The following is a 23461-nucleotide window of genomic DNA, read 5'->3' as shown; positions in this document are numbered from 1 at the left end:
TTGAGTTTGAGAAACGCTGGCCTAAACATTTCTGACATCCATCAATTAACTCCGGTCAATGTTTAACCAATCGAAGTGACATCTTCACACAAATTTCACACACAATATGGCTGTGTTTTCACAGGCAGCCCAATTCTGATATTTTGCCTTAATTATTGGCAAAAGAGCTGATCTGGTTGGTCAATAGAGCAATTAGTGGAAAAACAATCAGAATTTGCCTGCCTGTGTAATCGCAGCCTACAGTATGTGTTTTGCGAATATGTATACCTGGCACCAGTACACCATCTTGCATGCAATATATTTGGTTTCCTTGTAAGCCTATATGACATCTGGGTCTTCCACTTAACCAATCCTGTTAGCCTGGACAAAATATAATTCATAATGTTGTACAAGAATGCCTGCCACAAGAACACAACATTGGTGTATGATCCAAACACATACATGTTTTTTTACATAGTTCAACATAGCAACTTGTTGTGCATCCTCTACATACTATACTAAAATAATTTAAAAGATGTACACATGAAAAATACTATGTTTTTCTGCTGTTATAGCTATTCCACAATATGGATTGTCATACCTGGAGACAGTGCATCTGTCACAATTTCTTTTAGGTACTTGAATCTCTTAACTTGACCAGATATGGGATAGTTTGTCTGTATATATCATATCAGACCTGTAGAGTCAAAATGGGCAATATGTCTGACGTGTAAAAATGGGCCATACAAATATAAAAGAACAAGCATTTAATCATTGAAAAGGTGACACGTTTACCCCCAACGACCTTTATTCATATAATTTAAATTCTATAATCCATGTTCCAAAAGTAAATAGTGGGTTGATCCATCTTGACTCTCAAATACGGGGAACAGCCACAAGTCAGTGGCTCTCAAAATCATAAGATATTGATGATCATTTCTGAAGTCTTCTAGTGAGAGTTTGAGTTTCTGGGGCATTCGTGCATCCGATAGGCACACATATAGAATATACCTTTATAAAAAAAAGACAAAGACATCATGTTGTACTTTTGCGCACACACACATACATTGAAGGACCTAGACCAAAATGATATAAAACACAATTCAGCTGCCATTAAAGATTCTATATTCCAAAAAAGCAGATAGTCTGTAAGGAGATTGAAGCATGTTGAAGTAAATAGGAGCTGTACATATTCAATCTGGAATCGATGTAGCACACATTTGTTCTCAATGAATTACCTGGCTGAATAAAGGTTAAATAAATATAACAAAAATATATTATTCCTTTATAATACTCTTGGGTCCGTATTCACAAAGCGTCTCAGAGTAGGAATGCTGATTTAGGACCCCCCCCCCCCCCACTTTATTCATTAGTATTAAAAGGCAAACCTGATCCTAGATCAGCAGTCATTTGCTCTGAGACACTTTGTGAATATGGGCCCTGGATTGACCATTGACTATAATACATTTTCTTAAATAAAACATTTGTTCACAACTGAATGTTATGTGGGGAGTGTGACCAGTGATGTCTTGGTTTTACCTGAAAAGAAGGTTAGCACCACTGACACCCAGCCGATGATGTAGGACCAGGAGAACCTCCAGTTGCCATAGCGTTTACCATAGTAATTAATCGTCACACCAGTGTATACTGCCATTGCTAGCAACACGAAAAAGCCTGGAGAGAGAGAGGAGATCAAACTACTTAATGTAACATTACATCATTTAATGATGGCATCCTCAGGCATCCACGTTTTTGCATTCTTTGATTCTTTAAAGAGTTTCATGCGTTATGTTTTAACATGGAAATTATTATGTACAATCATTTAGTGAACAGTTTGCATTGGGGCAAACTCACCTGCATGTAATTCTCACAGAAACCACTTTATGTCACCTCATACATTTCATCTGTCTCATTTCAACTTGGGAAGTCACTCCAACAAAACGAGGATGAGGTACATTGCTCTTATATTTGTTATTTAGAAAAAGTTATATTTAATCTAATTAAGTTAAATCTGTAAACATTTGTGTATATATATATATATCTCTATATATATATATATATATATACACAAATGTATATATATATATATATATATATATATCATGGGGGAGCCTAAAGATAAATAATTCACTTGATTAGAGATAAATTTTTAAATCAGTTTTTGATAAAGTAGTAACACTTAAAGTTAGCAAGTTAGCATGGGCAGTGACACGTTTTTTATTGTTTTGTACTTCTATACTTGATTTGAAATGATACATACTGTCAGCTTTAATTTGAGGGTATGTTCATCCATAAAATGTGAACCGTTTAGAAAATTACAGCACTTTTTGTACATAGTCCTTCCATTTAATGGAACCAAAACTATTTTGACAAATTTACTTACAGTGCCTCTAGAAAGTATTCAAACCCCTTGACATTTTCCATATTTTGTCAAGTTACAGCCTGAATTTAAAATATATTAAATTTAGTTTTATTTTTTCACTTGCCTACACACAATACCCCATAATGTCAAAGTGGAACTGTGTTAAAAAAAAAAATCTACAAATTAATAAAAGATGTTAAGCTGAAATGGCTTGAGTCAATAAGTATTCAACCCATTTGTTATGGCAAGCCTAAATAAGTTCAGGAGTAAACATTGGGGGAACACTTTATTTAACACCTAGCATCATAACACACCATGACATGGTCACAACCATGTCATAATATGTCATAACAGCTGATATAACCTGTCATAACATTGTCATAACACTGTCATGACACAGACTTTTTGTGACAAATATTGCAATATTTTATGGCTGGTTATGAGAAAACCTACCACAAAAGGCAAACCATTCCAATCTACTTGTAAATAATATGTTATATAAAATTTCCTAAAATTGGCAATTTTTTACCATTGTAATTGTACACACATTGATGTCCAACATTTGCCTAGCCCAATGCTCTGTCGCTGATGACTGGGTTGAATGCAGGAGCAGGACAAAACACCCTCTTTGGGACTTATGACTGACATATGGTCATGTAAGTGATAGGCCTATCTGGCTTATATTATTAGCCTTACAGCAACAACACATTTTCTGTGATAGATTCTATAAATGTCCATATTTTGGAATCAAAGTTAGTTTGTTCACAACAATTTTATTGTAGTCCTCCATGGTGTAGCTTTAATATACATGTATAATTAGTGCTACCACTAGGGGGAGACATTCAAACTGTTAGCAGCAGGCACGCACCTCATTCATTGGAAGAAGAGAAACAGGATGAGAAGCCCAGTGGAAAATGTTTAATTGTCCATGTCTCATTCATCTTGTCTTCTGGTTTATAACATTTATAAGCATTTATAGCGATAACATGTTTATTACAAAATTACGAGATTTCTTGTCATTTTGATGGATAATTTAAGTGTTTTGACAGTGGAAATGGAGTGAGATTTTCCACTTCATATGAGCTAGCTAACTTTGTATGTAAGTCAATGAGACAAGATGACATCTCGGGTTAAATGTGTTTTCGTTAAAACATTTTGGCTCTTAAATGGTTTTATTTTTTGACAAAAGATGGCTTGTATTAAGTGTATTTACATGAGTACATATGAACCACGCTAATGATATGTATTTAAGAAGGTTACTTTTTAATGAAATGTGTGTCTAACAGGGGTGCTGTGAGCGTTATTTAAGAGGTAGGGTTCCAGAAGTTTTGGAAGATGGGCAGGGACTCAGCTGTCCTGACTTTAAGGGGAAGGTTGCTCCACCATTGGGGTGCCAGGACACAGAAGAGCTTTGACTGGGCTGAACTTGAGTTGCCCTCCCGTAGGGGTGGGAGAGCAAAGAGACCAGAGGTGGCAAAACGTGCTCGGGTTGGGATGTAGGGTTTGAGTATAGCCTTAAGGTAAGGTGGGGCAGTTCCCTTTGCTGCTCCGTAGGCAAGCACCAGGGTCTTGAAGATGATGGAAGCCAGTGGAGGAGCAGGTGACATGGGAGAACTTATGCAGGTTGAACTCCAGGCGGACTGAGGCATTCTGGATAAGTTGCAGGGGTTTGATGGCACAAGCGGGGAGCCCAGCTAACAGAGCGTTGCAGTAGTAGAGATGGGAGATGACAAGTGCTTGGATTAGGACCGGCGCCGCTGCCTGTCTGAGGAAAGGTCGTACTCTATGGATGTTGTAGAGCATGAACCCGCAGAAGCGAGATACTGCTTTGATGTTTGCAGAGAATGACAGGGTGTTGTCCACGGTCACACCAAGGTTCTTTGCACTCTGAGTTGGACACTGTGGAGTTATCAACTGTGATGGAGAGATCTTGGAGCGAGCAGGCCTCCCCCAGGAGGAAGAGCAGCTCCGTTTTGTCGAGGTTGAGTTTAATGTGGTGAGCTGACGTCCAAGCTGAGATGTTTGCCAGGCACACAGAGATGCGTGTCGCCACCTGGGTGTTGCTGTTGTTTTTTTTTGTCATCCTATTTTTTATAAATTGTATGACACTGTCACCATAAAGCATTATGACCATCCTGTGTCACTTTACTTGGACTAAGAAAATACACTTTATGACACTGTCATGAAGCATTATGACCAGGGTTGGGAAGTAACAGATTACATGTAAACTATAACTGTAATCTGTTACTTTACCCGCAAAAATATTGTAATCAGATTAGATACTTTTGAAAAACGAGTTGATTACTTTGAGGATTACTTTTGAATCCCGAAAGGGTGTTTGCATAAAAAAAATCTTTGACACTTCTCTGTTTTCTCAATGTGATTCAAATCAGCATTGAAAAAATGTGCACGTTTAAATTTGTTCAATGTGAGTGAGTCTGACCATAAGTCAGAGACCAATTGGCTTTTGTAGGCTACAGTCCAAGTTATGCCTTCCAATGGTGCGACTGCTGTCGGCATCCAAAGATTATCCAACTTGAATAAACACTTGAAGGTAAGGATGACAGCAATGGTTTAGTCTACGGCGATACGGATATCACTTATTATTGATATCTACATAGCGCATTGATGTGAATCACACTGCTGCTCTCTCATTTAGCTATTTGTACCTTACGGCTTGTGATTGTTGTGGATGGCTGTTCACAAATCTAAATTTGCATTTGAACCCAATAATACAAGAAGTTTAAACTGCCTAACAATCATTGTTTTTGAAACCAGTGTACAGCTAGTGAAAAATGCACTATTTCAACAGTTGCATAGTGCGAATCCCAGCCTATGGAATAAAAATGAGGCTTTTGTTGCTTAATCTAATTCACGTTGATAAAAAAATCCATAGGCCTAATGGACACATGCTCAAACTCACACAGTTTTGATAGACTGAAAGGGGCAATCTGTAGTTGCTACATCCTTTTTTGGACTTATACAGTGCCTTGCGAAAGTATTCGGCCCCCTTGAACTTCTGGAGAGAGTTTGCTGCACTGAAAGTAAAGGGGCTGAATCATTTTGCACGCCCAATTTTTCAGTTTTTGATTTGTTAAAAAAGTTTGAAATATCCAATAAATGTCGTTCCACTTCATGATTGTGTCCCACTTGTTGTTGATTCTTCACAAAAAAAATACAGTTTTATATCTTTATGTTTGAAGCCTGAAATGTGGCAAAATGTCGCAAAGTTCAAGGGGGCCGAATACTTTCGCAAGGCACTGTAAATTATATATACTGTACACTACCGTTCAAAGTTTGGGGCCACTAAGAAATGTCCTTGTTTTTGAAAGAAAGGCACATTTTTAATGTTGTAAATTACTTTTGTAGCTGGAAATGGCTGATTTTTAATGGAATATCTACATAGGCGTATAGAGGCCCATTATCAGCAACCATCACTCCTGTGTTCCAATGGCATGTTGTGTTAGCTAATCCAAGTTTATCATTTTAAAAGGCTAATTGATCATTGGAAAACCATTTTACAATTATGCTAGCACAGCTGAAAACTGTTGTGCTGATTAACGAAGCAGTAAAACTGATCTTCTTTAGACTAGTTGAGTATCTGGAGCATCAGAATTCACTGGTTTGATTAGAGGCTCAAAATGTCCAGAAACAAATAACTTTCTTCTGAAACTCATCAGCCTATTCTTGTTCTAAGAAATGAAGGCTATTCCATGCGAGAAACTGCCAAGAAACTGAAGATCCCGTACAATGCTGTGTACACCAGTCTCAATGTCAACAGTGAAGAGGCGACTCCCGGATGATGGCTTTCTTGGCAGAGTTGCAAAGAAAAATCCATATCTCAGACTGGCCAATAAAAATAAAAGATTAAGATTGTCAAAAGAACACAGACACTGGACAGAGGAACTCTGCCTAGAAGGCCAGCATCCTGAAGTCGCCTCTTCACTGTTGACGTTGAGACTGGTGTTTTACAGGTACTATTTAATTAAGCTGACAGTTGAGGACTTGTAAGGCTTCAGTTTCTCAAACTAGACACTCTAATGTACTTGTCCTCTTGCTTAGTTGTGCACCGGGGCCTCCCACTCCTCTTTCTATTCTGGTTAGAGACAGTTTGCGCTGTTCTGTGAAGGGAGTAGTACACAGCGTTGTACGAGATTTTCAATTTCTTGGCAATTTCTCGCATGGAATAGACTTAATTTCTCAAAACAATAGACTTGACGAGTTTCAGAAGAAAGTTCTTTGTTTCTGGTCATTTTGAGCCTGTAATCGAACCAAACAAATGCTCATGCTCCAGATATTCAACTAGTCTAAAGAAGGCCGGTTTAATTGCTTTGTTAATTAGAACAACAGTTTTCAGCTTTGCTAACATAATTGCAAAAGGGTTTTCTAATGATAAATTCGCCTTTTAAAATGATACATTTGGATTAGCTAACACAACGTGCCATTGGAATAATGGTGCCATTGGAATAATGGGCCTCTGTACACCTATGTAGATATTCCATAAGCAAATCAGTTGTTTCCAGCTGCAATAGTCATTCACAATGTCTACACTGTATTTCTGATCAATTGTATGTTATTTGAATGGACAAAAAATGTGCTTTTCTTTCAAAAACAAGGACATTTCTAAGTGACCCCTTTTGAACGGTGGTGTATATCCATTGATTCTTGAAGAATATAACTTATAAATGCCCCATGAGCTTAGTTCAACTGTCACATTCCATGAGAACCCAAAATATGAGCTTGTTTTTCTCCAATGTTTGTAAACATTGTAAATGTAAACAAACATGGTATAGTCATAACATGGTTAAAACAATAATTTTGATGTCATGGAAGGTCGATTAATCTGAACAGAGTCAGCGGCAGCCATTTTGCCATTGTTTCATCTGTGGATTTACCCTTTAAACAGCTGCATATTATCAAGATATCAAAGTGTCACCAACATAAAGGTAAGCAATCGGCCTATAGAAAATGCAGCATATGGCATTCATTTTTCACATGTAAATAGCATGTTTCAGTAGTGCTCAAAGCAGGCCATTCCATGAGCGCAGCATTTCTTTTTCAAATCAATGAGCCCAATCAGTCCTCCATGACATCAAAATCATAAACAACAGAGTAGGGCTGGCTAATAAGTCCTTAGTTCTGGGGTTATGCTCAGGTAAAACAATTTTGCTAATCTATACTTCCATATTTCCAAGTCCTATTCTTGAAGATCAAGGGGTCGTTTATCAGAATGACTGAAATTCTGATAGACTTTGGTTTTGAATGTAAATATATAATTTCACTATTATATGTAGTAAAAAGAGATGAGTTAGAAGAAGCCTACATAACCAAACCATAAAGTAAAATTGAACATCCATATATGGCCAGCTATGTAAACTTAAACATTAATTTATCCTGCAATAGATGTCGTTCAATTGTTAACATACATTTTTGTCTTCTTCTAATGGGTCTTTAGGGGAAAGTAATCTGTAACTGAATGTAATCAGATTACGTTACTGAGTTTGTGTAATCCAAAAGTTACATTACTGATTACAAGTTTGGACAGGTAACTAGTAACTGTAATCAATTACATGTATTAAGTAACCTACCCAACCCTGATTATGACCATCTTGTGTCACTTTACTTGGACTAAGAAAATACACTTTATAGCACTGTCAAGAAGCATTATGACCATCATAATCCTATAAGCCAGATAGGTATATCATATACATGCCCTTATGTCAGGCATCAGTCACAAAGAGGGTGTCTTTTCCTGCTCCTGAAATCTGCTCCTGCATTCATCCCAGTCATCAGAAACAGAGCATTGGGATAGGTGCATGTCTGACATCAATGTATGCACAATTACAACGATAATGTAATATGGTACATTTCTGAAAATGTTATATAACAATCATACTGTTTACAATTAGGCTATGGTGTAATGGAAAGGTTTGCCTTGTGTGGTAGGTTTTGTGGGTTTTGACACTCTTATGTAGGTGTCATAACCAGCCATAAAATAATGCAATATATGTCACAACAGGTCTAAATATATGTGTCATGACAGTGTTATTACAATATTGTGACAGGATATGTTAAGTTTTGTCAGCTGTTATGACATATTATGACATGGTTATGACCGTGGCATAACGTGTTGTGACGCTAGGAGCGAAATAAAGTGTTATCAAAATTTGCTTAAGGCATAGGGGGCAGCATTTTCACTTTTGGATAAATAACGTGCCCAATTTCAACTTCCTGCTACTCATGCCAAGAATATAAGATATGCATATTATTAGTAGATTTGGATAGAAAACACTCTGAAGTTTCTAAAACTGTTTGAATCATGTCTGTGAGTATAACAGAATTTATGTAGCAGGCAAAACCCCGAGGACTAACCGTTCAGATTTTTCTTTTTTTAGGTCTCTGTCTGTTCAGTGAGTTCTCATTGGCAAACATTGGCAAACATTGGATATTTCTTAGGCACTTGTTTTCAGTTCCTACCGCTTCCACTGGATGTCACCAGTCTTTGGAATTTGGTTGAGGTTATTCCTTTGTGCAATGAAGAAGTACGGCCATCTAGGAACTGCGTAACACTGTTGAGAGTTGCGCAAGACTTGAAAAGTAGCTTGGTTTGTTGTGTTCCTGTATTGAACACAGATAGACCCGTCTTCAATTTGATTGATTATTAACGTTGAAAAATACCTAAAGTTTTATTACAAGAGTAGTTTGAAATATTTTGGCAAAGTTTATAGGCAACTTTTGAAATATTTTGTAGTGACGTTGCGCATTTTGGAAGCAGTTTTTTTCTGGATCAAACGCGCCAAATAAATTGACATTTTGTATATATATGGACGGAATTAATCGAACAAAAGGACCAATTGTGATGTTTATGGGACATATTGGAGTGCCAACAAAAGAAGCTTGTCAAAGGTAAGGCATGTTTTATATTTTATTTCTGCGTTTTGTGTAGCGCCTGCAGGGTTGAAATATGCTACCCTCTTTGTTTACTGTTGTGCTATCATCAGATAATAGCTTCTTATGCTTTCGCCGAAAAGCCTTTTAAAAATCTGACATGTCGTCTGGATTCACAACGAGTGTTGCTTTAATTGAGTATATTATATGTGTGATTTAATGAAAGTTAGATTTTTATATAATTAAAAAATGTTTTTGCAGCGCTGCATTTTCCCTGGCTTTTGCCAAAGTGGGACGCAAGCGTTCCCTATTCCATAAGAAGTTTTAACAAGTCACATAAGTTGCATGGACTCACTCTGTGTGCAACAATAGTGTATCACTACCTCATCTCTGTACCCCACACATACAATTATCTGTAAGGTCCCTCAGTCGGGCAGTGAATTTCAAACACAGATTCAACCACAAAGACCAGGGCACCAAAAAAAAAGAATGGTCGATGGGTAAAAAAATAAAATAAATTGAATATCCCATTGAGCATGGTTAAGTTATTAATTACACTTTGGATGGTGTATCAATACACCCAGTCACTACAAAGATGCAGGCGTCCTTCCTAACTCAATTGCCAGAGAGGAAGGAAACCGCTCAGGGATTTCACAATGAGGCCAATGGTGACTTTAAAACAGTTACAGACTTTAATGGCTGTGATAGGAGAAAATGGAGAATGGATCAACAACATTGTAGTTACTCCACTATACTAACCTATTTGATAGAGTGAGAATAAGGAAGCTTGTACAGAATAAAACATATTTCAAAACATGCTTCTTGTGTGCAACAAGGCACTAAAGTAATACTGCAAAAAATGTGGCAACGCAATTTACTTTTTGTCCTGAATACAAAGTGTTATGTTTGGGCAATATCCAGTACAACACATTACGGAGTATCACTCTCCATATTTTCAAACATAGTAGTGGCTGAATCATGTTATCAGTATACTTGTAATCATTAAGGACTGAGGTGTTTTTCAGGACAAAAAAAGATGGGATGGAATGCAGCTAAGCATTGGCAAAATCCTAGGGGAAAACCTGGTTCAGTCTGCTTTCCACCAGACACTGGGAGATTAATTCACCTTTCAGCAGGACAATAACCTAAAACACAAGGTCAAATCTACACTGAAGTTTCTTACCAAGAAGACAGTGAATGTTCCTGAGTGGCCAAGTTACAGTTTTGACTTAAATGTACTTGAAAATATTGCTAGACCTGAAAATGGTTGTCTATCAATGTTCAACAACCAATTTGACAGAGCTTGAAGAATTTTGAAAAGAATAATGACAAATGTTGCCCAATCCAGGTGTGGAAAGTGCAACATTGCCAAAGGTGCTTCTACAAAGTGTTCGCTCAGGGGTATGAATACTTATGTGAATTAGATATGTGCATTTCATTTTCAATATATTTGCAACAATTTCTAAAAACCTGTTTTCACTTTGTCATTATGGGGTATTGTGTGTAGATGGGTGATAAATAAAATGAAGTGAATCCATTTATAGTTCAGACTGTAAAACAATAAAAGTTAAGAGGTTTGAATACTTTCTGAAGGCACTCTGTATGTGTATTAAAGTAGTCAAAAGTTTAGTATTTGGTCCCATTTTCCTAATGCGCAATGACTACATAAAACTTGTGACTACAAACTTGTTGGATGCATTTGCAGTTGGTTTTAGTTGTGTTTCAGAATTTTTTGTGCCAATAGAAATTAATGGTAAATAATATATTGTCAATTTTGGAGTCACTTTTATTGTAAATAACAATATAATATATTTTGGAGCACTTCTACATTAATGTGGCTGCTACCATAATTATTGATAATCCTGAATGAATCGTGAATAATTATGAGTGAGAAAGTTAAAGGCATAAATATCATACACCCAACTAAAAGTGGAGTTCATCATCCAATAAAGTGTATAGATCATCAAATAAGGACAACAACATGACATCACTTCTCATACAGTTACAACAGTGACATGGAAAGAAAATCAAGCAGTAAAATGTGTAAAATAAGTGAAAATAAGTAAATTAACCAAACTTACATGAGATGAAGAACAATATGCCTGCAGCAAAGGTTTTGTCAAACCTGTCGAAGGACGAGTAGTGGATGAAGGCCATGATGCCGATGATGATGCCCATGAAACATGCCAAGAGGGAGAGGATCATGAGTGCTCGGGTGGCATCCATGTGGGCTGCAGGGGTCAAAGGTTAACAGGGGTCGTCAGGGTACAAGAGTGGCTGACCCTGGCCTGTTATGACCTGACAAACTACCCATATTGGTAAAACATTTGGATTGTGCTTGGCAAATGATAATCTTATTATGGAAAGCATGCCTTGATGCTTATGCTGTGACTAGGATAATGACTCTTTTGTGTCAAAATCACCGATTCAAATGCAATTGTTCACTGATGGATAAGGCGTAAATGCAGTTTAGATACAAAGCGTGATATAAGAATAGTTTTAGTCAATGGAAGTTCAAATCAATCCTTTGGGGGTTTTCGGGTTACACTTTGCTTCCTGGACTTTGTCTTTTTATAAACAGATGTGGTGTGATTGACATAGCTTCAATCACAACATATCGGGATTCTTAAGTGACAAGCCGTACCAATGATGTGGCACAAAAAATTGAAATAGCACCTCTCATTTGTAATGGCTTGTTATGAACAGTTATGACATGTGTTGGGTGCTATCACAGTGTTATGACATCATTGTGTGCACTGGCCGTAGTCCTCACCAATACTTTCATTGTGTGTGAAGCATTTCCCCGGCATGCAGTACCGCCACAGGCCCTGATGCATGTAGTTGTTGGAGTGCCGGTACTGAATCCAATAATCGGTTGCCGTGGAAACAATCAGGAGGATGTTCCCCACGCCTGCACAGAACAGCCCTCCGCCCATGAAGCTGTACATCCTGCACCTGCAGACTGACACACACACACACACACACACACGAGAATGAGGTCACTTAGCATACGGGGGTCAGCTGCGGCCCCCTCTCAACATACACACACACTTCAGGGAGAGAGGGCCAAAGTGTCTGTAATTGCATTGTAATGAACACATCATTTCCACTGGATTGAATCGAGGGGTCACCGGCATGGGTCTACTCTGAGGTCCACTTTGTTCTCTGGGAGATCAGTGGGAAAGGATGGGCCCTCACAGGCACCTTTTATATTATCGAGCTTCACTCAGGGCATCTGCTCAGGATAACTTTGATATTTGATACATGGATTGTCTACTTGTTCCACCTGAAAACAATATTGTCTACCAAACCCTAGTTGTTCTCATTTAAATTTCCCCATTTATTTCAAATTCAATAGATTTACATGGCAGGTTATGTCTGGTAAAATATTGTTAATAAACGTTGCAAATATAGTATATCCACATTTTAATGCAGATTTTTTTGTGGCTCTGTGTTGTTGTTCTAATAGCAGAATTTGTAAAATACATTAACATTAAATATGTCATCCCTCTCAAAGTCAGCTCCACTTTTCCTCTTACTGTGAGAACAGACACTAATTTGCCATAGATACTCCTATCAATCAGCTATCGGTTTTACACTTGCCAGAAGAGGGCAACCTAGTTGTTTTTGGTGTCACCCATATAGATTAAATCCATACCCTATTTACACCAACAAAATGGCTGTTTGTGATTTGGTGGGGATTTTACAAAAGGTCTATAACTGATTTTACAGGGTAAATATTTGGTCAATATTTCTCACAGTGGTTCAATAACCAGAGTATTCCCAAACGCAAATAATGGTATTGCTCTTTTTCCAATATAGCATGTGCCGATATTATCAATGCAAGTTGGTGATATCAACATGTACATCTATATTCCCATGAATTTATGTAGTATAGTCATTAATTTTTAGAATATAAATCTACATTTATACTGGAAAGAATCAGAGCTTGACTGTCACACACAAACACACAAAATAATTATTTCCAAGATGTCATTATTGCATAAATTCAACCACACGCTGACGAGCTTACCTTTATTGACCCCTTTTATGAAGACTAAGTGACTCTGTATTGAAGTCGGGTTGCCTGACAAAATACAACAAGGCCCCTATAATGCCAAGACAGGCAGATTTCCAGCAGGCTAATAGCGCTAACGTTTGAGTCGGTGAATAGGGAAACCGGGGATAGAACAAACGGAGAGGGCAGACAAAGGGACCGCGGAGAGCTAGCCAATCAGCGCGAACTAGTTTTGTCGTTTGGGAATCTGCTGAAAAAACAGAAATGTCTAAAGCTGGCAGGTTGAAGTTAATACTGATGACTGGATGGTTTCTATTGAAAGTGGAGGGCTGAAGCAGCTATAGTGGAGAGCAGGCCAGGCGTTAAATCAGAGACTCTGCCTCAACCAGTAGTGCTTATTTTAATTTCCAAAACAAACAAAAGTCACAGAAAATTCAGCAAATATTCTCCCAATTAGACTTTCCTTGTCCCATTTTTGATTCAAAGGTATTTGTTTATAGATGCAAGCTGTAAAAGGTACTCATATCATTTTGTGAGGCATACTCACAATTTCCAGAGATACTCTATATGAGAGTTTACCATGATTGGTTCTATATACAGTCAGGACCATCATTATTTTCATCCTTGATTAAGATGAGCCAAAAAGACTGTATAAAATAAATAATACAAATACTGAGCAATTTTCTATGCATTTTTTTGTTTAAATTATATTATTTTATACAAATATAATTGCTTAGAGAAAGAGATTTAGTTTAACAAGTAATACAAACATATCAAGGGGGGGGGGGTAAAAATGATTGTGATCCCTGTTTTCAATACTCTAGCACCTTTCCCTTGCGAGGTAACGATGCTGAACCTTTTCCTAAAATGTTTTACGAGATTGGATAACACATTGGGAGGGATCTTAGACCATTCTTCCATACAGAATCTTTCCAGATCCTTGATATCCTTCGTCTGTGCTTATGGACTGCCCTCTTCAATTCAAACCCATTTTGATTAGTGTTTGGGGTTATTGCCTTGCTGGAAGATCCACTTGTGGCCAAGTGTCAGCCTCCTGGCAGAGGTAACAAGGTTTTTGGCAAACATTTCCTGGTGCATGGTAAAGTTCACGATGCCGTTGACCTTAACAAGGGCCCCAGGTCCAGTGGAAGCAAAATAGCTCCATAACATCAAAGATCCACCACCATATTTTACTGTAGGTATGAGGTACTTTTCTGCATATGCTTTTGTTTTTCATGTCCAAACCCACCACTGGTGTGCGTGGCCTAGGAGCTCTATTTTCATGTCATCTGACCATAGCACCATTTTCAATCCAAGTGCCAATGCCGTTTATAAAACTCCAGGAAGTGCTATTGTCAGATGACATGAAGATAGAGCTCTTTTATCCTCTCAAGGGGAGGGTGCTGGAGTATTGAAAACACAGGTGCCACTCATGTTGACCACTATCAAAAAAATGTATATAATAGTACTTTCTCTGAGCAATTTTATTAGTATAAAATATAAAATAATATAACTTCCTTTTTTTTAGCATACAATATAGCTATTTATATATAGCAGTTAATTGTATACAGTCTTTATTGCTCATCTTTATCAACTGTGCCAATAATAATTAATGTTCGACAAAGTTGCACCACTAATAGGTTTGTCAACCAGACAAAGCACTAAAATGTCAAGATATGTTGAACTAAAATGGTGCAGAATATGTCCAAAGTGAACCAATATGTATGAGAACCATGGTCCTCTAACCCCCTTTTCTGGAAATTCACCAATAATTTGGCACCCAACATCCTTTTATCATCTATAGAGGGCCCTGGGGCACCCTCAACACAAAAGGGTAGTTCCTGAAAGAAAGAATGTAACACACGGCAATAAAAATGGATGTTTTAATTTGCACACTCAAACGTTATGAATATCTGTGGCTGTAATAAAAACAGGATTCAAAACTTTTGTTTGATTTTAATTGGCCGTACTTTAAAGTTGTAATGGAACCGTTTTTTATCAATATCAAATCATTTCTGGGTAACAATGAAGTACCTTACTGTGATTGTTTTCTTAGCAAAGAGCAATTTCTAAAGCAAGAATTTTGCTAAGACTGTCTGGGAGTGGTCTGCGTGGGGAGGAGAAAACTGATAACTAGCTGTTATTCGCAGAGAGGTTTGGAACTGTCCTTCTTATTGATCTTTTAATTAAGTAATTTACTGCTTGATGATGGCAACATGAAAGGCCAAAACTCCACATCACCAAAACAGGCTGACATTTCAGGTGGTCTTTTCAAGTAGCTCTTACACTAAAAGAGCATGATCATAATTTTCACATTTTCACAGTATTATTCCAAGCTCAGTGTGGAAATATATATCAAACACAGACAAATCTTAGTTTTGACTGCACTGTGCCTTTAATGCACATTTCTTTAAATTGTACTCTTAAAAACAAGAGAAAAAGCATCAGACTGCTATATCGCTCTCCTCAACCACTGAAGCTCTCCCCAAGTGAGAGAATCAATCATTCGGTAACTCTGCATCGAAAAGATACAAACTGCCCCCAGCATCAAAGCACATTTCCTCTGTATCATTCACCATCATGAGAGATTACAAACAAACACAAACTAGCTAGGCTAGTTGATTGCTCTTTTTAGAATAAGGGTTTGTTTTTCCCTCATATATCCATGCATGTCCGTTACGACTGATCTGCCTCTCCTGTTGGGCCTTCCCTCGTCTCAGCACACACTCACCCTGAAGATGAAAGGAGAAGAGTAGCTCCATTACCTGCATTACAGCAAGTTGCACAGACCAATTGACGACTACAAAATGTCCTGGGAAAAGGATTTCTCCTCCTCATAGATGTGAGTGGCGTACTTACTTCCAACTTAATTTTTATAGACCACCGCCTATTTTTCTTTCATTTCAACTCAGCAGCCAGGAGGGTATTTGATATCATCCTGCACCATCAAAGTGGACAATATACCTCTGTGCTGGAAGAGAAAATCCATCTTCTACAAATCCATCTAGCTTTTGACAGATGAATGTTGTTATGGAAAGCACACATTTATGCAAGCTGGGGAACGATCAAACAAAATGTTTTAAGAGAGGTTCATAACATGAATGGTTTCATAAGCAATTAGAAATTATAATTTTGGCAAGCTTTGACTGAGAGTTACATGCATGTGTCCATTACGATGCCATTGGCTTGTATCTCCGCTTGTTGCGTAGTCTTTTGGCTTGCCTCCCTCTGCCTAACATCACCAGCCATATACTTCCCTGGTCTGACCAGTCTGTCTGTAAATCACCAGTGGCCATTCTACTGGTACGTGACATAGAGCTTCCTGGCCACTGTGTTCATACAGGACTGGGCCCAGATTCACAAAACACTTCTTAAGAAAAGAAAAAGGTGAATAAGATAGTTTGTAAGTGCAATTCCTCAACAATAATGTTAATGTTTTTCTTATTAACTTCTCAAATAGCTTCTTACCAACTTCTTAACTATCTTCTTAGACGATTGTCGCTAGGCAACCAACTTAGTTAGCTATCTAGCTAGTAATGGCAATAATGCTTGCATATTTATTATTGAGATGACTGTTCTAAAACTTGTTCTTGGGTTTAAAACAACCAGTACTGAAACTTTCAGATTAAGTTTGTTAGTGAATGAAACATGTTCAATGTATTTCATTGTCTTTCACTGCCCTGAGTTTAAGACCGGCTATCTTTGAATTACGAACATTTCCAAGAAGAAATCCAAGAACATTATCAATAATCACATTTCTATGTAACTTTTGAGGAATAGTCATTTTTCATAAGTCTCTTCTTAAGTATAAACTTAAGGAAAAAGAAGGTTTTGTGAATCCGGGCCTAGGGTCAACATCACTCCCATCTTTCGAGCGCCTTCTTTTTTATACCGAAGTTAAGCTGCCCTAACTATCTTTAATAAGTCAATATAGATTTAGTGTAAACTGGGATAATTTAACATTTTAAGTTGACTAAACTGATGCAGAAAAAAACGTGAACTAGTTATTTGAGACTACAAATCATTTTGCACAGTGTACTTCGCATATATCAGATTTTCTTGGCCTTTTTTCCCATTCTGGATCATGACAACTATGGGTAAACATATTGCAGCCTTTATCACAACAATATTATGCACTGCTTATTGACGAGAAAACGTAGGACGTGACACACAGGCACTGTTGATTACAAAATTGGATGATGTTACATTGTTGTAAAACGAAAATCTATTCAGTGTAGGCCTATACAATAACCAGGGAATAAAGCCTAATGTTCTATTGTTATCAAATAGATTTTAAAGGCTATGATGATATTATATTTACCTTATTATACAGAGGTGGGAATACATATTAAATCATTTGACCTCACTCTATATTCACTATCCTCACTTTGCATTGCATGATAACAAACCATCATGCTAGCCATGACATGTAAAAGTTGTTGAATGCAGCTGGGAAAATGTTTCTGAATCCTTTAAGTTGCTAGCCGTATTCTGCTTAAATGCTTAAATCAACTCTTTCTAATTGGATTTTGAAGCCTTCGGATGGCTAATTTGGATGGCAAGTGCTTTCAGCGTTTTCCTCAGCATTTAAGTGGTGGCTTTAATCAAAAGAGCATGCAGACGATGCTCCCCCCATCCTGCTAGACAGCGCCGTGGATGGGGAGATAAACCCTTCCACTTAACCACTTAAATGAATATATCAAGAAACTAATTTGCCATTTTAATTGCGTGATTTAAGGAGACGCTGCTTCACTCTCCCTCTTCCATTTTGGTTGATTTCCAATATGAGCGCACATTAGATTGATCTAGGAAAGACTGCAGAAATCACAACACTTAAGTCTTTTCATTTCCCCCCTAATGAAATAATTGAAATTCCTGTCACTGTCTGCACTTTAGCGGCACACATACACACACATACACACACCGGAGGCAAATGGATCGTGAAAGGTTTTTGTTTTTCCTTTTTCCCCCGTTGCTTGTTTCCCTTTCTTTTCTCTGTCTCTATCTATTTTCGCCCTTGCAAGAGCAAAAGATTCATTCCCTCTGTCAAACCCCAAAATAGCTCAGTGCATGTCCATTTTGTCAACATTTGCTGGTCCCATTAAGTGATTGCTTGCAGAAATTACAGGGGACATTTCTCCTGATATTTTCCCTGAAACACCGCTGTGAACATTAAGGAGACATTATTGGGTCCCATTTTCTCCCGACTACAAGGTTATCCATTAGGGTGGCACACAGCCCTACATTTTCCAATTATCTCCCTCACCAAACTTGACTTCGCACATTATTACTGCCTCAAATTATATCAGAAAAAAGCTATCTTGCTCCATGTTGCTCCTCTTCCTTGGGCTATTTGCCCACACTGATTCTGAAGTGTCAAAATGGGGACATCATTAGGCCTAATAATGATTGATAGGTGGATGCTTTAAAGGGTAGGAAGCATGAGTTTTTACTCACCAATGTAACAACACAGTGTGGTCAAACACTTAGTTGTAGTCACAATCTTGTTACCTATACTACAAACATAGTTATGTTTTTGGGTTATTATATATTTGTTAACTTATTTCTGGATATTTTCTAAACTACCCACAATGCACTATTTCTCAACGTCATATGGAGGATCTACTCTGTACTACTGAGTTTGTATGCTAGCTTGGTAGCTAGCTCAAGCTGGCTAACGTTATCCACTAGCCATGCCTGCATGTAATTACATTCCAGACCAAGCATACTCTTCACATACTTTGTGACTGTGTTATCTAGTGGGAACCTGTTAGCACAACAGGCTCTGGTGACTTCTTCCCGTGGGCTCAAAACAAAAGAGAAAATCCTACCTGCTTGCTCTAAGTTGGTACTATCTCATCTCATCTTGGCTTTGTGCTAGTGCGCTAGCTGATGGACATCTGGACTCTATCTATTTGGGATTTCCCTGACCCTCCATCGGCCGGTGAAGCAACCACCTCCCCCTGGGTTTGGTAGCTAACTCAGCCTGCATGCTTTTACAAGTTTTAGTTGTGTTGTGTTAGTTGTGTTCAAACTGTTCTCCTTTAGTTGGGCACTAGCTTGCTGACCATAACTGTGGTTGTTGGCTAGGCAGGCTAGGCTAATAGCTAGTTGGCTAAATAGCAAACGTTAGCTGGCTGGCTAGCTTGCTGGCTAAGATAATTGCACATAACTAACATGATTAAATAACTGGTTAGATGGCATTATGCATTTCCAAATCTTTGGTTTACTTTAACCCCCCAAGGTCAATGTCCGCACACCCGTGGAAATCTAATTAGCATTACAAAAAATCCCCATAAAAATCTGCCAGTTTAAGATAGAGATATCTGTTTTCTTTGCATTGGAGGCATCTCAATCCACCGCATCCGCCTGTCACACTTCTGTATCTGCAGTGAAAGGTGACAGAGCTAGAGCGGTGTTTGTCAGTCTATGAGACATCCCGAATATTGGTCTTCTCACAAAATTGTATGTGGCCTCTAAAGGGTTTGTCCTACAAACTATTATGGAAAGGCAACAAATAAATACTTTGCCTGAACTAACCCTTTAATTAAATGTGTGTAAACTTTTGGGCTGTGAATTAAAAAACCTTGAGTATAGGAGTGATCAGAGTTCAAGTGATGGCTTGATGGTTTTATTGTAGAATAAAGTAATTTCCGCTTACCTTTTGCTGCTCCCACAAGTGATCTTTTCATAAAGCTTTTAGTGAGACAATTTTGACCGACAGTCTGTATTTCTATCTCACTAAAAGCTCTATTTTAAGATCCATTGTGAGAATGGCAGACAGTAAATGAACATTACTTTATTCTACAGTTCTTTTATGTTCAGATCCTGTGCTAAAATGGCTGTACATAAAACACTCTCCTTTCATTTATAGTTTATTACCTCTGAGTCGTTTCAAAAAAATATTAGCATAAGAATGTACTTTGTTTGGAACAAATGTTTTTGTCGTCTTCATACATCATGTTAGACACCCTTTTTCTTAAATGGTTTTACTCCCTTCTACCTTTTGAATGCATAAAGGCCTTCCAACATGCATCTATTTGCATACGTGGTGCCCTTTTTTTACGGCACATTCCCACAGAGTGAGCAAATGACATATTACAGTAGTAAACATCTTGATACACTGTGGGTGTGTTCCTTGGACAGACTGAATAAAGATAAATAATACATAGAGATACATTTAAAGGGCTTAATCTTGGATTATGGAACTAAACCAATGAGAATTAAACCAATGAGGAACAAGGTTTATGTTATGTACATATTCCTATAGACCTGGAGTTATTTTTAATAATAATACAAAAAAATACATTTTCAAAGACTGGGAATGTGTTCATGAAACCACTTTCAGTAGTTTGGTTTCGATCAGTTTAGGCCAGGAGGGTGTGTAATCTACCTAGAAATTATGTACAATTTGGAAGATCCCTTGGTCAGATAAACATTTGAATAACGTATTTATTGTTTTACGATCAGCAAGCACATAGTTTCAATATGGTGTTCTTATTATAGCAAGTCAAATCAATGATATGCCGAATATTTAACTACATTTGATAAAATACTCTGCCCCAATATTTTATTATTCAAAAGATGACCTTGATGTGCAGGTCACTGGGTAAGCGACCAAATAACCCAAACTGAGAGGAATTGTAAACCCAATACAGAGACTTACGCATTCAAAACAAACAAGTAAACACATAAACAAACAGGTCAAGCCTCGTCAAAGCGCTTTGGGAGAGCGCCATCGTATTGGCGGTGGAGGCAGGCTCAAAGGCCACACACGCCCCCTGTGGAGCTGACATTCTCATCGTGCCTTGCCCATTAATTCTGCCATTGTTGATGCCCCGGTCTCATGGGGTCCTATCAAGGACTCAATAACCACTGCTTAGCCAAAGTCCACTGGCAATTCCCCTCTCTCTGTGTGTCTGTCTCTGGCTAACCCGGGCCAGCTGACAACACATGGGAGTACATTGCAAAAGCCCGGGCTGCAAGCCTTTCACTGGCACTATTCAAAAGGCATTATTACCCTTTAATTGTAAGAGTCAAACTCAATTAAGCAAATCTGTTTTGGGGCAGATGCCACTCTCTGTATTTCCCTGTCGCTCTGCATGACCAAGCTGATCTCCGAGGCCTCCTGAAACAAGCCTCTGCATCGACCCCCGGCCGGGGGGGAGACATGTTGCTAATTGAGTTATCGCTGGTCATTTGCTCCCCTTAAGTGAGCAAGAAGAAAAATGAGTTCGCTGCCTCCTCTGGGGAAGTGAGGAGTTTCCCAGCCCTGGAAAGGGAGGGAGCGAGCACCACTTAATCCACAGGGATGGGACGAAGGAGAGAGGGGTGAGGGGATTTAGGGCAGCTCACCGGCAGCCCCGTTTCAGCAGGGCTCCAGACAGCCATGGATCACCTTTCTTTCTGCTCACACGACGGGACCCGCAGGCCCACTGCTCCTCAAGCACTCTCTAACTGTGTGAAAAAAAGAGCTCCCATCTACTGTAAATTTATTGTATACGTGAAACAAACTCTTGTAGTTTGACATTATAGTCATGTGATTGTTAATGCTATAATGCACAACTCAATACCAATGTTCATTAGGCTTGTGTCCAAATTGTATATGGTAGCCTAAGTATTATGATTGCCTTCAATGAAAACAACCACAGAAATTGATGACAGTGATACGACTAGCAACACGTATCTTAATCACTTGTTATATAGCCGTCACTATATCCTCCCCATCACTTTATAATAGTGGCAGGCACACAACTGGCATATTGTCAGTATTCACCCCGGTGGGGATTGAGTGAATGAGAGCACCCACCCAGTTGATTTAAATGTGTGTGATATCATGCCTCTTTCACTCCCACCTTTGTTGCCGTCAGAATGGTGAGGTCGTCACGGGTCAGCAGCGACACATCCATTGACAGGGGGGCTGTTTTGTGTGTGACTCTGCCCCTACTGAGGGGATGGATGGGGTTTGATCTTCCCCAGAATGTACAATTGTTTAAGCAGCCACGCAAACATGCCCCCCTCCCGACCCCTTCCATATTCACAACCAGAACAACCAGGATGACCAAGACCCAGGGAAGTACAAGGGCTCATGTTGGGAGGATTACCCCTGAATTGGTGAGAGAATCTGGGGGGAAAAGCCTGACAACGCCACTCCTTCCTGCCTCCCGCCAGCACCTTTAGCTTAGCCTAAAGCCCCCTCACTCTATCCAGTCTGGCCGTTAAGCAGATGAGCAAACAGGCTAGACAAATGGTGGTGGAGGAGGGGTTAAGTGAAACAAGTGTTTTGTCACCTTCAACATGTGGGCTGAGGCTGCTCCAGTTGGGGCCCACCACATGGTACATCTACAGGTAACTTCCAAAATAATGGAAACACCAACATAAAGTGTGTTAATAGGGTGTTGGGGCATCACGAGCCAGAACAGTTTCAATGCACCTTGGCATAGATTCTACAAGTGTCTGGAACTCAATCGGAGGCATGCGGCACCATTCTTCCATGAGAAATTATATCATTTGGTGATTGTTGATGGTGGTGGAAAGCGCTGTCTCAGGCACACACTCCAGAATCTCCCATAAGTGTTCAATTGGGTTGAGATCTGGCGACTGAGACAGCCATGGCATATAGTTTACATCGGTTTCATTCTCATCAAACCATTCAGTGACTACGTGTCATGTGGATGGGGACATTGTCATCCTATCAGGGCATAGCAATGATTGCCAAAATAATGGCCTACCCAGCATTTTTATACATGACTCTAAGCAACGGCGATGGGATGTTAATTGTTTAATTAACCACACCTGTGTGGAACCACCTGCTTTCAATAGTCTACTTTGTATCCCTCATTTTCTCAAGTGTTTCCATTATTATAGTAGTTACCTGTGTATTGCCATTGAAATGTTGCATATGGCTTCAGAAAAAAAACACTTTCAAAATGTGAAAGATTACCGTTATGTCTGAAGGTATTATGCAAAATCATTTAAAATAATTACAGATGTAGTGTAATGAAACAATACAGTAAGTTACCATGTACTAATGTTTAACACATACGACATGATTAAAAACATTTCCCAAGAAAGAACATTTAATTTAACCTTTTTTTCCGTGCCAAATACATAGCATTTAATTTCAAAACTACTATCAACGCTTTATGAAGCGGTTACAGAAGTAGCTTTTAGAGGCTCACTTTTTGTCAAGAACTGAAATGACGACTAATTCA

The 23461-nt window shown here is 38.5% G+C and overlaps 1 protein-coding gene across 1 annotated transcript; it reads right to left on the bottom strand.

The window, feature by feature from the left end:
* Positions 1-755: 755 nt before the first annotated feature.
* On the bottom strand, positions 756-13390 carry LOC139422048 (lens fiber membrane intrinsic protein-like). The gene is made up of 5 exons (XM_071173185.1): positions 13263-13390; positions 12003-12191; positions 11311-11460; positions 1519-1653; positions 756-990 (listed from the first exon to the last, which is right to left on the bottom strand). The coding sequence occupies exons 2-5, from the start codon at positions 12175-12177 to the stop codon at positions 929-931; spliced, it is 522 nt and encodes a 173-aa protein (XP_071029286.1). The 5' UTR covers positions 12178-12191; positions 13263-13390; the 3' UTR covers positions 756-928.
* Between the last annotated feature and the right edge of the window lie 10071 nt (positions 13391-23461).

This window comes from Oncorhynchus clarkii, chromosome 12 (genome assembly GCF_045791955.1).
Source record: "Oncorhynchus clarkii lewisi isolate Uvic-CL-2024 chromosome 12, UVic_Ocla_1.0, whole genome shotgun sequence".
Classification (NCBI taxonomy): domain Eukaryota; kingdom Metazoa; phylum Chordata; class Actinopteri; order Salmoniformes; family Salmonidae; genus Oncorhynchus; species Oncorhynchus clarkii.
Note: the sequence above shows the minus strand (reverse complement) of the source record. Positions and strands in the feature narration are given on the sequence as shown.